Source organism: Misgurnus anguillicaudatus, chromosome 10, assembly GCF_027580225.2.
Source record: "Misgurnus anguillicaudatus chromosome 10, ASM2758022v2, whole genome shotgun sequence".
In the NCBI taxonomy this organism is placed as follows: domain Eukaryota; kingdom Metazoa; phylum Chordata; class Actinopteri; order Cypriniformes; family Cobitidae; genus Misgurnus; species Misgurnus anguillicaudatus.
The window spans coordinates 13,169,470-13,185,626 of record NC_073346.2 but is presented as its reverse complement, the minus strand read 5'-3'; the positions used below and the strand labels follow the sequence as shown (position 1 = coordinate 13,185,626).

At 37.7% G+C, this 16,157-nt stretch overlaps 1 protein-coding gene and 1 long non-coding RNA gene across 7 annotated transcripts in view; one reads left to right on the top strand and one right to left on the bottom strand.

The window, feature by feature from the left end:
• The window catches only part of ulk4 (unc-51 like kinase 4), a 213,579-nt gene extending 197,758 nt beyond the window's left edge, over positions 1 to 15,821 (bottom strand). For 3 of the 6 annotated variants that reach the window (XM_073871899.1, XM_073871894.1, XM_073871897.1), the window contains exons 1-9: positions 15,292 to 15,495; positions 15,042 to 15,179; positions 14,827 to 14,926; positions 14,525 to 14,664; positions 12,912 to 13,083; positions 11,608 to 11,709; positions 11,432 to 11,515; positions 11,276 to 11,351; positions 8,995 to 9,099 (exon numbers count right to left, since the gene is read on the bottom strand). In XM_073871899.1, coding sequence (XP_073728000.1) covers positions 8,995 to 9,099; positions 11,276 to 11,351; positions 11,432 to 11,515; positions 11,608 to 11,709; positions 12,912 to 13,083; positions 14,525 to 14,664; positions 14,827 to 14,926; positions 15,042 to 15,179 — 917 coding nt within the window. In that variant the 5' untranslated portion in view covers positions 15,292 to 15,495. Of the gene's footprint in view, positions 1 to 8,994; positions 9,100 to 11,275; positions 11,352 to 11,431; positions 11,516 to 11,607; positions 11,710 to 12,911; positions 13,084 to 14,524; positions 14,665 to 14,826; positions 14,927 to 15,041; positions 15,180 to 15,291; positions 15,499 to 15,672 lie in introns of those variants that run through there. The other 3 variants (XM_073871895.1, XM_073871898.1, XM_073871896.1) reach the window with 3 other exon arrangements.
• On the top strand, positions 677 to 3,994 carry LOC141367214 (uncharacterized). The gene is made up of 3 exons (XR_012371453.1): positions 677 to 1,129; positions 1,256 to 1,401; positions 3,045 to 3,994. It is a non-coding gene; the product is annotated as an uncharacterized lncRNA (long non-coding RNA).
• Positions 15,822 to 16,157: the final 336 nt, after the last annotated feature.

The window sequence follows — 16,157 nt, the reverse complement described above, 5'->3', positions numbered from 1 at the left end:
GACTTAGTGGGTCTTTGAATTTAAATAAAATAAACATGTATATGCAACACAAAATATTTATATTCCTTGTGAAAAAATAATTTAATTGATTAGGATTAAAATGTTTTGTTTGAATGTAAAATGAACACATTATTCTCACATTGATTAAAATTGATTGAATTGAATACTTAAAGCAATAAAATTGGGTTTGCACACAAAACGGCACCTCCTGAGCAGCAGGGGCAGTATAGCTCAATGAAAAGGACTGCCATAAAAGAAGAATAAAGATCGTTTGTTTTGGGCGCCAAAATGAAGACTCAGCAGCAGTCAGTCAGTCAGAAGAACTCTCTCAGTCTCAGACGGATACCACATTATTAAAGTAAGTTCTATTATTTATTTATGTTCGCTTCATACGTGATATATCTTCACTAGATAGACTATTTTTGTTTACAATATGTAGCCATTGCAATGACTTGTAGTAAATATTAGTTTGGAGGAGGTTGGTGGAGTAAGTTAACAGTCAGTCAAGCTCATAAAGAAAAACACAGCGTTTTAAAAATGTCAGCTGTTTAACGTTATTTCACGTTTGGTAGTTTTATCCGAGTTGAAAACTGTCAGCTTTGAGTTGACTTTTGAGGCACTTTTTACTCAGCTGTTCTATGTAAACGTATCAGGACAAATTAACGTTAAACGCTAACCAAAAGTTATTCTGTCCAGAGTAATGTTATCCATGTAAGTAATTTACCAGATGATATCAATTGACTACATTCATAATGACATTGCGTATTAAACAAACTGTCTGCTTAATCAGATTATCAGACCCGCGTCAGTTATTCGTGACTTCGCTACGCCACGAGCAACACTTGATTCTATTAGAAAAAGCTTTTTTAAATGTCTCGCGTGACGTCTGCTATATTAACTGAAAAAAAAAATCGCTTTGAAGTGCCACACCTTGAGCTGACGTTTTCAGAAGAGAACCGTGTTTTAAGATCTCATTTTGTCCAACATTGCGTCCTATGACAGATATAATACTTATTTCATTATTGTTCTTTGTATGTGTGACCTTCATCATTTGAGGTTATGTGTTGATTTCACCTCTGAATATTTCCTCTTATAGGTCCATCATCCTTTCATGCGCTACACAGCATTGGTAAGTCATTCCTATCACTGTTTTACTGCTGTTAGGAGCTATATCTTATTTTTGTAACTAATATACAATTATTATTCTTTGACTCGCAGTACTCAAATATACAATGGTTGGTTAATTTGTTTTCAGATAAATGCTGAATTTAAAAGAATCACTACTGTCTTATGTTCCTGTGTCACCTGGACCTCCAATCCAAAAACCTGATGAAGCTCTTCTATCAGAAAGGATGACAGCTAGCAAAAAGACTTCAAACAATTAATGATCAAATGACAGAAGTAAGTAATATAGATTCATAGACATAAAAATGTGTAAACATTGTTGGAAGTACAGAACGTTTAGTATGTTTTAGTTACAACATCTTTTGGTACACGGGTCATTAAAACACCTGGGAAGATTTAAAGGGGTAGTTCACCCAAAAATAAAAATTCTCATCACTTACTCCCTATCATGTTGTTACAAACCTGTATAAATGTCTTTGTTCTGATGAACACTAAGGGAGATATTTTGAGGAATGTTTGTACCCAAACCAATCATAAGCCCCATTCACTTCCATAGTGGGGAAAAATAATACTATTGAAGTGAATGGGGCTCATGAACAGTTTGGTTGCAAACATTCCTCAAAATAAATATCTTCCTTCATGTTTATCAGAACAAAGACATATATACAGGTCTGTAACAACATGAGAGTGAGAAAATGAGAGAATTCACTTTTGATGTGATTGTCAGGTGTGATAGCACACACTCGAAACGTGGCCTCTTTATTTAACTCATTCCAGTGTAGTGAACACTAGGGATGCTCCGATCAGGATTTTTGCAGCCGATACGATCACCAATTTGTAATCTTCGTGATCGGCCGATACCGATTCTGATTTTTTTAAAGCTGATATGCAAGCTCTTTGATGACTGTAACTGTTACATTTTTTCTAGATAAAATAATACCACGGATGTTGCCTTTGTTATATTACTTGCAGTAATTAGGTATATTATTGTTTTAATAGTGACTCAAATAAATAAGCACAACAAATATTTATTCTGCATAGAGAAATTTAATATGGCTTTAAAAAGGCTTATGTCTCCTAAAAGTACTGAAAATAAAACGCTTCACAGACTTTACTGTATTAATTAAATATACACGCATTCGTATGAAGTATAAAAGTTCTTTAGTCAAGAGCAGAGAGTGATTTTATTGAGAGATGAATTAGGTTACTGCAGCTTTAAGACGTGAGAGAGAGATCGCTCTGTTCACGTGCACTGATGACAGGCTGCTGTGTGTGGGCGGCGGCTGAACGCAGACAAGCAGCTGTGAGGAAAATAAAAGTTTAAACGCTCAAAACTTTAAGACGCATGCAAATAAGAAACTTTTGGCATGAGGATGCAATTGTCCGTGATAGATATGTGTTATATACGCTGTTTGATGGGGATGTGAAGACGCCTCGCGCTGTTGACCGGAGCACGTCCTCATAGAAAATACGCATATCTCTGTAAAGGCAAAGAGAGAAATACAAATCTGCACGCTGCACATGAGCAAAGGGTTTTAAAAATGCGTGTGCTACGTAAAAAAAGTCTTTAATTGCAGCCACATTCATGATCCTTTTGATGACAAAAGTAAACAGAAAGATTGGTTTATGAGATCGGCAGATTTAGCGAGCACCGATCGAGTCATTTAATGCCATTATCGGCCGATCGATCGGAGCATCCCTAGTGAACACACACACACACACACCCAGAGCAGTGGACAGTGCAGCTGCCTTGCTTTGTAACCCATGTATTTGTAACCAATTGTAACATGCTGTGGCAATGCACATGGGTCTGTATACTTACATTTATATTTGTTTGCATTGTACTAATTTCCAATGACACTTATTGTAACAGTAAACTTTTTTCTGTTTCTTTAACTACATTTGTTTGTTTTGTACAGGGCATGGATGAAGTCAGCATCAGTGAGGTCATTAGAAGACACCAATGTTGGGATTTGTGCTCTCAAACAACATGCTTCTTGTGATGAAGAAGAGGATCTTTGTATAGTCCTGGAAGCCATGAAGGTGTTGCAACATCGTGTTTGAGCTGATGTATGCCTTAAACCTGATCTCCGCTTTATTTTTGAGGAAATCCAAACTGCATTGAGAGTAACTTTAACGAACCAGTTTCTTTCAGTGAAAGGATCAGAAAGACTGTGCTGCTCATTTTTGACTTTATCTGTTTTAAGTGTTTTCTCTTATTAAAACATTAACAGTTTGCTGCTCAGAGTCGATTTTGGAAATTGTTGTTGTATTTTGTTTTTGTTGAATCTTTGATTAACAGTTTATAAATGCTGTAGCTCTGACTTTCTGAAGGAGTGATATTTTCCAGTTTGTAAATCCATTTTATAAATAATAGTACTTACTGTTTTACATGTCTCTTTGGAATGCAGTGTTTGTGCTTTAGCACTTCTAAATCTACTGTGATAGTAACTATTTTAAACATTTGGGTCAGTTTCACAGATGGGGCTTTTCCTAGTCCCAGACTTTTGCAATGCCATATATCAGTGCCATTATTTTGTCTAAAGATGTACTCCAGTGTTGTTTTTGTAAGGTAGGTTTGTTTGTAAACTTTATTTTTGTAAAAATATCCTAATATAACTAGGGCCTAGTCATGGATTAATCTACAACCTGTTTGGGAAATTGCCCCTTTATGTGTGTACTGCATGTGCTGATTGTTGTAATGGTTATTGACTGTTATTGAATTAATGTGTAGTGATTTAAATGAATTGATGATCTGAAAGCAGTGGTTTGCCTCAATATCACTAAACATTTGTACAAAACTCTTTGCTTTTTATGCCAATGCAAATGTATTTTGTATTTAAAAAAGAAATAAATAACATTTGGATAATTATGGGTGATTATTCTGGTGCCAGAGACATAATGAAATTGCTTTAGAGTTACATAATCTCATAATATAAGCATTAAAAAGCATGTTGGAATTACAGATGAAAATCTAGTCCCCTTACATAATAAAATTACTTAAACATTACAAAATAAATGTGTTATAGTAAAGAGAAATATCACTTTGAGTCAACATATTTCTATTAGACTACTTAAAATAATTAAAATGTTTTGGTCTGACACATAAAAATTAATTGAGGAAAATTATTTTGGTTTTAAACAATCGGATCATGTGGGACCGATGTACACATTAAAATTACGTAAATTGAAAGGATTTTTTTTTTCAGTGTGGAGTTTTAATCCAAATCTTTTTAAAATTCGCAAATGGGAATTAGGTGCGTTTCCATCAAGTTGTTCGAGCGAATGACGGTGGTATTGTTATCCTAGTAACCAACAGTAAATAAAACAAGGCAAGCTTGGATTTAGTTACAATTGGGCAAGCAGTGCAGCTTGTACTTGCCAAACTAAATGCTGTGCACAGAAAAAGAAATGCAGATTTTTAATGCAGGCACACTAGCAGCAAGGGCATTACGATGACATCAAGCCCCATATCGGAAAGACAAAGTCAGCTGAAACAGTTAATGCGTATCTCCCATTATTCCCCTTTTTCGCATAAGTCAAAAACCACCTCAAGCGAGCATAAAAACCTTTGTTGCGAATTAAAGGACGTTTATTTTAAATTAGTCATTTCCATCACTTGTTTTATATGCAATACTTCAAAATGGGCAAAAAAATTGAAGTTATGGAAACCCAGCTAATACATTAATTTACACAGTAACGTTATCTCAGTGTAATACATTTGATATATGAACAAAGGTAATTTACTTGTCATTTATTTCCCTTGTTTTCAGAAATAAACTACTGTAAAGGGACTCCGTTGTTATTGCTTTTATATGGAAATCTACTGTAAATTATGTTTAGTCCACAAGAGTCGTTTGTTTAGGTTGTTGCTGGTGAAACCATCTATACCGAGGTAAAATGTCGGGCAGACAAAACTCGCAGTAAAAGCAAAGTAAATGTGACATTTTTCTTGCTGGCAAGCACTGAAGGAGAGGATGGCTCGGTAGAACAATGCAGGCCCTTGGCAGTAGCTTGTATGGCCTGCTCTACTGAAAATAAGATCTGGTTAAACACAGAAGCCTCGCAAATTATACCAACAGGCACAAATTAAGTATTTGTATTTGGCAAACTTTTTTAATCCAAAGTGACTTACATTTATTATGTGTTTTCGCTGGAAATCGAAACCATGATCTTTTGTGCTGCTAACACAATGCTTTACTAATTAAGCTACAGAAACTATTAGGTTTATTGTCAGAGACTTCCACTGAGCCACTAAAGCTAATTGTAGTTGTATTTCGAGTGACACAAGTATGCCGTTTTGACTGGTTATTTAATATTAATTATGAAATCCAGAAAGACCGGCATAATTTGTGCAGTTAAGGTTGCCACAACAGTTGGTACAAATCTGTACAAAACATTTTTTGACCATAATCAACACACCAGAGCTGAATGTGGTGCACACACACCCATGATCTGTATCCACACATCCATCCAGTAAAACCTTTTATAGAAACTGCCAGTAAACAATAAATGCAATAATTGTTCAAAAACTACTAATATTATGCTGATTTAGCTGTTTTTATCCTGCTATTATATTTCATTACAAAAATGCGCTTGCAGTTTAGAATATATAATGATGCATAAACACCAGCAGTGGTAGAGGCGGCAAAAACGCGCTATTCGGGCGTAGTTGGATGCTTGAACATTTTAAATGTGTTCTCACCAGAAGCGAGTTCAAGGATTTGCGTGAGTAGATTACATACAAAGTCAATGCAAAGACGCGATCAGACGCTGAAATCTGCCAAAGTTCAGATCCTGCGGCCACACTCAACTTGCACGAAACACGCCATCTGCGACACTCGTTCCACGGCATTCGCGCAACGCCTTCCGCGCTTACCGCGCCCCAGGACGCCTATTCGCGTCTTTGCATTATCTTAACATGTAAATCACTTGTGCTTGCCACCTTTATCGCATCTGGTGTTAACCCTGCATAATGCTACGTACACACCAAACGCGGGTCACCGCGTTACTCGCTTTAGATTACTCGCGGGATTTAATTTTGTGTCAACTTGGGCAAAGACGCGTTTGAGGCGAATAGCGCGTGTTTTCGCGGCAAATGCATCGCCTCAAGGATGCATCTGATCGTGTCTTTGCATTGACTTTGTATGTAATTTACTCACGCAAATCGTTGAACTTGCGTCTGGTGTAAACCCACAGTAAGACTAAGGCTGCGTCTGAATACTGCATAGACGGTTTCATCGGACCTACGTGATACACGTCTGGATCCGAACTTTACTTCCGGTTTCGTTTTTTTAATGGTCTGACTAGTTGCTAAACTGATCTCTTGAACAAATGCCTCGTCGAAAATAACAAATGTTTTGGTTTCCTAGGTAATGTGGTTTTTTTTTGCTTGTTATATAAATAAACTACGTTAAAAGTACTTTGTTGTTATTTATTCTTAGCGGAGTTTACCGGAAGTTACATGCGGACCGCGACAGCCGCTTGTTTATGTTGTAACTGCTGAAACCGTCTATAGTAGGTACTGAATAAGATGAAGTACCTACTTACGTTAAAACAGTAGGTACTGTATAGTATGAATCCTGGTAGTATGAATGAGATTCGGACGTACTACATCCGCCATGTTGCTACATCACGTGACATACGTCGTCATCACGCCATGTCATTTCAGCGCGAAAACAGCCGCATACCTCGTCTTCTTCGTTGGATAACTCCTCTCCCGGGGCATCATGGGATAGTGAAGTGTCCATCGTATGCACACTGCAAAATCTAACCGGAAGTAGTAGGTCATCCAGGTACTTTTCGCATACTGTTTTTCGAATACTGTTTTCGGACATACTACTCGCCTCGCCTACTGCTTTCCGCGTACTATATAGTATGAAGTGGTTTCGGACGCAGCATAAAACACTCACAGGGCTCCAGACTGCCACCAAAATTTGAGAGTGTGCCACTGCATTTTACATCCAGTCGCACATGTGCGACCAGTTAATTTGACCTTTTTTTGTGATGTGACACCTAAATTTGAAACCGCACATTGTACTTTCTGCATTTATCATTAAAGTATTTATTAGTAATACAGTGGAAATTAGTAGAAATGTGAATATTTGGTTAGCATGTTGATTTACAGTGTGTGCCCCTAAATTTTCTGGATGTGCCCCTAAAATTTTCAGTTGAGGGCCACTGTGCTCCTAGTGAAAAAAGTTAGTCTGGAGCCCTGACTCACCATAGAAACTCAAACATTATAAGATAAATTATTTTGTAACCTTGGCCAGATCCGTGTCTTGCCACAATTCTGTCTCAGAGCCCATTGGGCGTTCCTTCGACCTCATGATTCTCATTTGCTCTGACATGCGTAAGGTCTAATATAGACAATTGTGTGCCTTGTCTAATCAAGTCCAATATGTTTAATTAAACACTCCAATGAAGGAGTAGAACCATCTCAAGGAGGATCAAAAGAAATGGACAGTATGTGAGTTAAATATGAGTCTCACAGCAAATGATCTGAATACTTATGACAATGTGATATTAAAGTTTTTTTTTTTTATATAAATTTAGAAAAATTTCTACATATCAAGATGGGGTGTGCTAAGTGTACATTAATGAGAAATAAAATGAAATTTTCTTGATTTTAGCAAATGGCTGCAATGAAACAAAGAGTGAAACATTTAAAGGGGTCTGAATACTTTTCGCACCCACTGTATATCAGGTCACTTCTTCATTTCAATCTTTTACTGGGTTATACCACATCACTAACTTCCGCATTTGAAATTAAAAGCGGATATGTTCATCAAGTACTTTCGCATCAAATTCGCTTAATCCCGCCCTCAGGACATTCAGAAATAACGGTTTTAGGGAGAATCAATGGAGTCGGATAAAAAATGCTAATTAACAAGAAATCATGCCAGACGCACTTAGCGGGTTTTGCATTTAATCTCTTCTTTTTAACTATAAATTCAATGCTAAAAGTTAACATTCTAGCTAAACAATTCATTTTTTGGCAGTGTTTCACCCCAGAAAGGAGAAGACCAGTTTGAATGTTGTGTTTATAAACAGCAAGTAAAAATCTTGCATATTTCACCTTTAAATGTTGCCATCATTCTTATGATGCACTACACAAATAACACAACAGGAGGAATTATGAAGAATGCTTTTAAAGACTTGTTTTCATTGCAAGTGAATGTTGCCTGAGGCTCGGTTTAGTTTTCCCTAACATTGCCCAATGAGTCAGAATTTTCCATTTAGGATTAACTATCCATTTAAGCACATGACAATAAATGAAGAAAGGCCGTCTGGTCCTGTAGACATGCAGTCTCTTGGGTGAAGTCACAATGCTCCCTTGTTTTGGCCCACTCACAGCAGCTGACATCACAGCCCAACAGCACCATAACTTCAGATTTTATCATAAATTAACTCAATTTAAACAAGAGGTCAGTAACTTTAGTTTCTCTATAGTGTCAACAAAATGCCTTAAACATGACCATAATGCCCCATCCTCATAAAACAAATGACTTGAACAGATGTAACAATAGCTGTTTCCAGGGAAGAAAGCAGCAGTACCACAGAGAGTTTTCTTATGACCTGCATTTGTTGTGTTTTCTAGGGTGGGCCAAAGACTTGCGGTATTGTGTAAGACACTGTGCTGAACACACAGTCAGCCCACTCACTGCTTCATTATTAGAGACTGAGAGCTTCTGTGCACAAGATGATTTATGTAGCCATATACAAACACCAAAGTCTTTAAGGCTGTTAGAAGGGCCACAATTTAAAGAATGAATAATGGGCGCCCATGACTGTGGATAGTAAAATAAATAACTGAACTGACAATATATAGACAATTTTGGCAAGTTATAGCTGCATTGACAGATATACCTGGAAATCAAAGATATGCCATCTTGCTCATTTCCTGAAGAGAGCCGTGTCTCTGAAAATGTTCCCCTCCAGAACGGATGAGCCAGTAAAGAGTCCCAGCTTAACCTATGGACGATTGACAGATGAGTAGTGAAGCTACAGTGCTAGTGTAATGTGACAGATTCAGTGAGTTGGTAAACACAAATGCTGTGTGCAGTAACAAATCACTATATTTGAATTCATGACTCAACAAAGAAATATACACACGCCATCAATGATTTAAACAAATTGGCACCACTGCTGAACAAAATCAAAGGAGCAATATAGTCAGTTGTAGGTATGGATAAAAAGGGTATTGATTCTCAGAATTTTAATTCATCTGCAATTTAACAAAACAACATGGATTTGGGAAATCCTTTTCAAAGCAGATGTGAATATTATCTGCATTTTGTCTCTTGTCCTGAAGATGTCACTATCTTTCAAGTTGCTCCACTTAAAAAGATAGTTCACCCAAAAATTAATTTTTTATTTACTCAACCCCAGGCCACCCAATATGTTGGTAACTTTTCTTCAGTAGAACAATAAAGAAGATATTTTGCAGAAACTGCAGTGCTCTGTGATTCATATAATGCAAGTCAGCGGTTTCAGCGGTTTGCCATATGATGTTGGCATTGTTTAAGCATTGTTTAAGTTTCTCCCAATGACAATTTTTCTAATTTTATTAAAACACCTGCATTGTGTTAAGTGGATGGCAAGCTATGGAAAGACAGTTCAGAATAAATGGTTAAGTTGATTTCAGCTCTTTAGTGTTTGTTCACTTTTATTTGCTTATAGACAAAGATAAATTCCCACATATCTGCAATGCCTTTGATAATTTTATCAACTTCTCTGATGGCATACACACACACACATACGCACGCACACAGACAGACAATGGGCCCTATTTTAACGATCTGAAACGCAAGTCCGAAGCGCAAAGCGCAAGTGACTTTGTGGGCGGATCTTGGGCGCTGTTGCTATTTTCCCGGCGGGAGAAATAAGTCTTGCGCCGGGCGCAAATCAATAAGGGATTGGTCTGAAGTAGGTTCATTATTCATAGGTGTGGTTTGGGCGTAACGTCAAATAAACCAATCAGAACGCTATCCAACATTCCCTTTAAACGCAAGGGCGCAAGTTCCATGGCGGGTTGCTATTATTATGACGGATTTGACAGGCGCACGCCAGGAGCGGTTCACAGCCGAGGAGACCCACGTTCTTGTAAGAGCAGTCAAAGACAGAGAAGTTGTTTTGTATGGGGATGGGAGAAACCCACCCAAATCAGCGTCGGTTAAACAGGCGTGAGAGAAAATAGCCGCAATTGTCTCATCAGCTGCGCCAAGCGCTACAATGATGTCAGGAGACGAGGAGCTTGCCAGCATAAATCGGCACGCCGGGCACACAGGAGGACATCGCTGCGTCCACCCTCACCGCTGAAAGGGTTTGGGGGCTTTGAAATCGGACCCAAGAAACGCAAGCAAGGTCCAACCCCAAAGTACACTTACAAATCAAGTTCATATACATTAAGGTTTCTTATGAAAACATTTTAATTATTATTTAGATAAAATAAACGTAATACAGCCACACTACAAACTTATGAAAATATTTTAATCGTTTTTGCATGATAATGGTTTAACGCTGCCACACAAAATAAATAAAAACTATCAGCCGCCCAGGGAGCGCAAGTTCATTCCCTAGTTTGCCGACGTGCGTCTGTGGAGGGAAAAACCCGCTGTGCGCCAGTGCAAAATACGAAATGATACATGCGTCACTGACAAAGTAAATTGCGCTGGGTGCAAGATAGGGCCCAATGAGTGCCTAATCATATGCATATTCCACATTTTATCATAAGTGTTTTAATGCAGTGACTTGCACTGGTCTTGGTCTTGACTTGGTCTCAACCCTTTAAAGTCTTGGTCTTGCCTTGGTCTCGGGCTGTCTTGGTCTTGGTCATGACTTGGTCTCGGTTGGTCTTGACTAAAACACTATGCATAAAACGCTAATAATGTTGTAAATAATGTTCAATTTCTTGCAAAAAAAAGATCGATTGGCTTCACAAGACATCAATATATTACCAGGAGTCGTGGGGATTACTTTTCTATTGGACATATCTGCTTTTTAAACACTCAAAATGGAGGAAACTCTTGCCTTACATTATATGAATCACAGAGCACTGGGGATCCTGCAAAATATCTTAATATCTTAAGATTTATATCTTCCCTAAAACTGATGTTTGATGTGAGACTAAAATATATTTGTACAATACCTTTTCACTGGATCTTTCTGAAGTAAACCAATGATCAGGCTCTCAAACTCTGGACTGGGCTGTGAGAAAGCGGGCTCTTAAAAAGGAAAGAATTCAATTATGATTTTAAAAATAAAGGAATATTTAATACAGCATAATTTTTCAAAAGTGTCAAACCTTCTTGTTTTGGGGGTGGAGGATCTTCGTTTAAAATGAGATCAACTAATCCAGTCATACTTTCAGAGGTAAAGGGTGGTTTTCCTGAGACAAAGAGGAAATGCTAATGTAAATAAAACATGAATTGAAAAAGACTTTTGAATAAGTGTTTTTCTAAGATGAGTGGAATGTGTAACCTGTGAACATTTCATATAGGATGCAGCCCAAGGCCCACAGGTCACTGCTGAAACTTGAGTCTGCTCCTCTCAACACCTCAGGAGCACAATACACAGGAGAACCTGAAGGAGAAATAAAACACGGACCGTAAAGATACTGCAACTCTGTAGAGCCCTTTTCATACAGAGATGATAAAAAATTACATCTGGGACTTTTCGGGATTGCTAGATGTTTGGTTCATTCACACTACCAATGATTTTCTGGAATCTGTGCATGCATTAACACACATACCGTAAAGATCCTGTAAAGACACGTGACATATTTAAAGTCCTGCACTTGGTAGGTTTTCCACAGCGTCTGAAGTTTACTAACCACATGTGTGCATTTTAGTTCTAGGAAAACACCACCGTTTAAAGGCGCTCTAAGCAAATCTGTGTGCCGTCACTTTTTGTTGATGTTTGAACTGTTTTCAAACAAACGGAGCGTAGCTAACTCCTCCCCCTCCCTTCCGTTCTTTCATAAACGTGCCCAACCCACACCCCCAAATACTTCTCGTCGTTTATTGGCTGGAACACTTTGTTATCATTTCTGGTGGTAGGTTTGGCCACGTTGTATTTATTGCAGTTTGTGGAGCCTAGGTTGTCTACAGAGATTGTGTTTTTTTACAATTTGATCAGCGGACAGGCAGCAAGCAGATAGTGAGGAGATGATTGCTGTATGTAACATAAAATGTTTTATGGTCTAAAACGCGTAAATTCGCTTAGAGCACTTTTAACATCATCATTCCTGACTACTCCCCCTCTCACTCAAACTCAAACCCATCAATATTACTGCGCCCGAGGTCGAAGTGTGCTGCTGCGCATCCATGTGTGTGATATGCAAACGCGCATTGTCACCCCGTTTATAAGTGCATATTACTAACGCGCTTATTAAATAACAAAAACAACATTACGCCATTAACTTTAGGTTTTAGTTGGTCAATGGCGTAGTCTATTTTAATTGCCTTAAAATAGCAACACGCAAACAATGCGCCTGAACACACCTCGTTTTCAGATCAGAACGTCCATGGGCACAAAATTGGACACAAATGTATTTGCTATTTAAACAACGTGGCGCTAAACATAAAAATTATATTTGCACCGGGTTGAAACTAGCAAAAGACGCATTGCGCATAGCGCCGGGTGTATGATAGGGCCCACTGTGACCGTAGTGCTGTGTGAATGGGGTTTAGAAAGACCTGGAATTCGTGAAACCGTCTATTTTACCTTATACTGCAAAATGATTTATACTAGAGAAATGATTTGCATTAATAAAGAACAGTGACCTCTAATTCTGCTCTTGATGTCTTTCTGTAGAGAGATGAAGTTGTCTTTGCTGTCTCCAGCTCCTGTGTCTTCTGTCATCAGCAGTGAGAAGAACTCCTCCAAACTCTCTCCTTGAGCTTTTGCCAGGCAGAAATTAGAGTACTTCAGAGTTCCCGGACCATCTACCAATATCTGCAAATACACAGGCGCATATTATACTTCTTTTTTAAGCTAGGATATATAAATCAATAGAACAAAAAACACAATTATACAAAAACCAAAACATGTTATTATTTGTATATTTTCTCATTCTTGCCCCCGGCTTCACAGACAGGGCTTAAAGGCTAGTCCTAGACTAAAACACATGTTTAGCTGTCTCAACTGAAAATAACTTGCCCTTACAGATCTTAAAATATGCCAGTGCCATTAATTTGTCTTAAAGGGGAAAATCTGACTTTTTTATGTTTAAGTGCTATGACAGGGCCCCCAATGCTTCTATTAATTAACCAAGAAAGTGTGAAAAAGATCAACCCAGTAACTTAGTTTTGGAAACCATTTTCACCAAGCATGTAAAAATAGGTCATTGAAATTTGTCTCCCCTTGTGATGTCAGAAGGGGATAATACTGCCCCTTAATCTGCACTATCCAACCACGGCACTGCCATTTAGTGCAGAGATCAGCTCATTTGCATTTAAAAGGACACACGCAAAATGACACATTTAATAATAAATGATCTATATGGTAATTTGAGCGAAAACTTCACATACATACTCTGGGGACACCAATGATTAATTTGATCTTTAAAAAGTCTTGTGAAATCTCCCCTTTAAGATACACACCAGTAACTTTTTTTCTAAGGCAGTGTTTCTCAATCTGAGGGCCCCAGTTTAATGACATTTTATAAAATCACATAAATTAATTAAATTAATAACATTAATTTATCATAAATTAAAAAAATGTAATTAAACCTCAGAAGAAAAAAGGCTAATAACCAACAGCAATAAATTGTAACATTTAATATGTTTTGTTTAATTCAAATTTTATGTTTCAGAATGTTTTATGGCATACATTTTCTTTAGGGGCCATGAAGGGATGCACTGTAAACAAGGGGGGCACATGCCGAAAAAGTTTGAGAACCACTGTTCTAAGGCATGTTTAGAAAAGATGTTTAAACATCTTAATTTAATTTAATTTAATTAAGGTTTAGTCCTGGTTTAGCTAAGCCTTTTCTGTAAAATCAGGCCTTGATGTCTTAAAAGCCTGTAGTAGTCAAGCCATCGACAAAAAAACTAAAAACTCCATAATGGGGGAAATGTATCATTAGCCAGAGATGAAAGGACAGCACTATCAAAAACAGCTTTAATTGTGCCTCAAAATAAGACGCAGGGCTAATATCTCTCTGAAAGTGTGCTTCAAATTAAAGAAAATAGTATTGGTTATTATTTATGAACTAACAAAGCATTCAGCAAATTCGTTATTTTTCCATAACCACAAACAAAACCCCAGAAGGCTTTTTTCATTCATCCGCCCAAGCGGGTCCTCATCATCACAACATTTTCTTTAGGCTGTACAACGTAGCACCTCAGGATGAACAATATTACAGTGGTGTCCCTAACAGGTGTAAAGCTGTTACCTTTGCAGGTGTTAGATCAGAGAAAACGATGCCAGAGTCATGGATGTATTTAAGACCTTTTATAAGGTCAAGGGCAAACTCTAGCACTACGTCTTCAGGCAAGGACTTATCCTGAGAAATGAGCACTGCCAGAGATCCACCTGGGATAAAAAAAACACATTACAGCTTAAGTTACAAACCAAATTAAACAACATGACAAGCAACCTGTTGAGAAACGCAGAAACTCATGCAGGTTTGAATAAATGACACAATTTTTATTTTTGGGTGAACTATCCATTTAACATCAATTCTGTGAATCTTACCTGTGCACATCTCCACCACCAGCCACAAATGGTTGCTTGTCTCATACCATTCATAGAAAGACACCACATTATCATGCTTGATATCATGAGCAAGTCTAACCTGTGGGGATAATGTGATTTCAGGTGTGCAGTACTAACTGAAGTACATTAAAGTTCACATTTTAACTGCATGCAAAACACTGACAGAAACATATTTAGTTATTTAGTTTACATACATGGTTGGTTAATTCAGGTCTCTTGGACTTCTCACTGCAGATGATGGCCACGAAATGTATGCTGCCTTTTCTCCTACCCTTATAAACAACTGATCTACTGCCTCTTCCAATCTCTTCATACAAAATAAAGTTCTCCATCTGTGTAATAACCAAAAGAATAACGTTAAAACGCAACATGCGGGCTGCATATGCAAAACACATCATGTTGATATCAGTAATCAGTCATATTTCAGAGTAAGAACTATAACACCTTTCAAGAGTTCGTGAAACTCGCGAGAACGCTTACAACGTTAGCAACAATCTGACGTCACACAGACGCTAAAAGTCAATATAATGGGCAAGTATTTATTAAATCCATATTATAAAAGTTTTCTTGTCCTTGTATAACGTCTCTTTCAACAATATACCAGTTTCGTAACAACCCGCGCGGTGAGGGACTGACAAACGGGCGCAAAACATGGAAGTGAAACTTACTCGTTTGAGGGGGGTTACTTTAGTCATAACATACCAAACATTAAAAATGTAAAGACCACATCGATGCAATCATCATTTGGGAGATTATAAATTCTTTAAAATAGCGTAAAATGATGTAACCCCCAAATCATATATTTTATTGTGACAAATTATTAACCTTTTAGTCTTCGTATACCCCTACTATTGGACGATCCCGTTGCTATGATACGGAGGAGGACGCACAGTTGAATGTGGAGAACATGATCCACTGAGCATGCGCATCCGAAACGGCCGACCTTGTGACGTTACACCTGTTTCTCCCGCTTATTTGTAATGTTTGCAATATTTTAGATGTCCATTAAAATATTAATATATATATTATATATATTAATCCTATTAAAAAAGCGTATTCCTCCTAAAACGATAGTAGTGATATTTAGTTTTGTGCTTGAAATAGGCTAGTATGGAAGAAACGCCGACAGTATAAAAACGATAATAATGTACGCTATTTATTTAGCAGGTTATGGGGGGTATTAAGGAATAAAATGTGCCGTGAACTGTTTATTCGGTTGTGAAAGAGTTGCAAAAACCCAGCTGTGAGGATGGGAGTGGCGTCACTCACAGAGAGAGAGAGAGAGAGAGAGAGAGAGAGAGAGAGAGAGA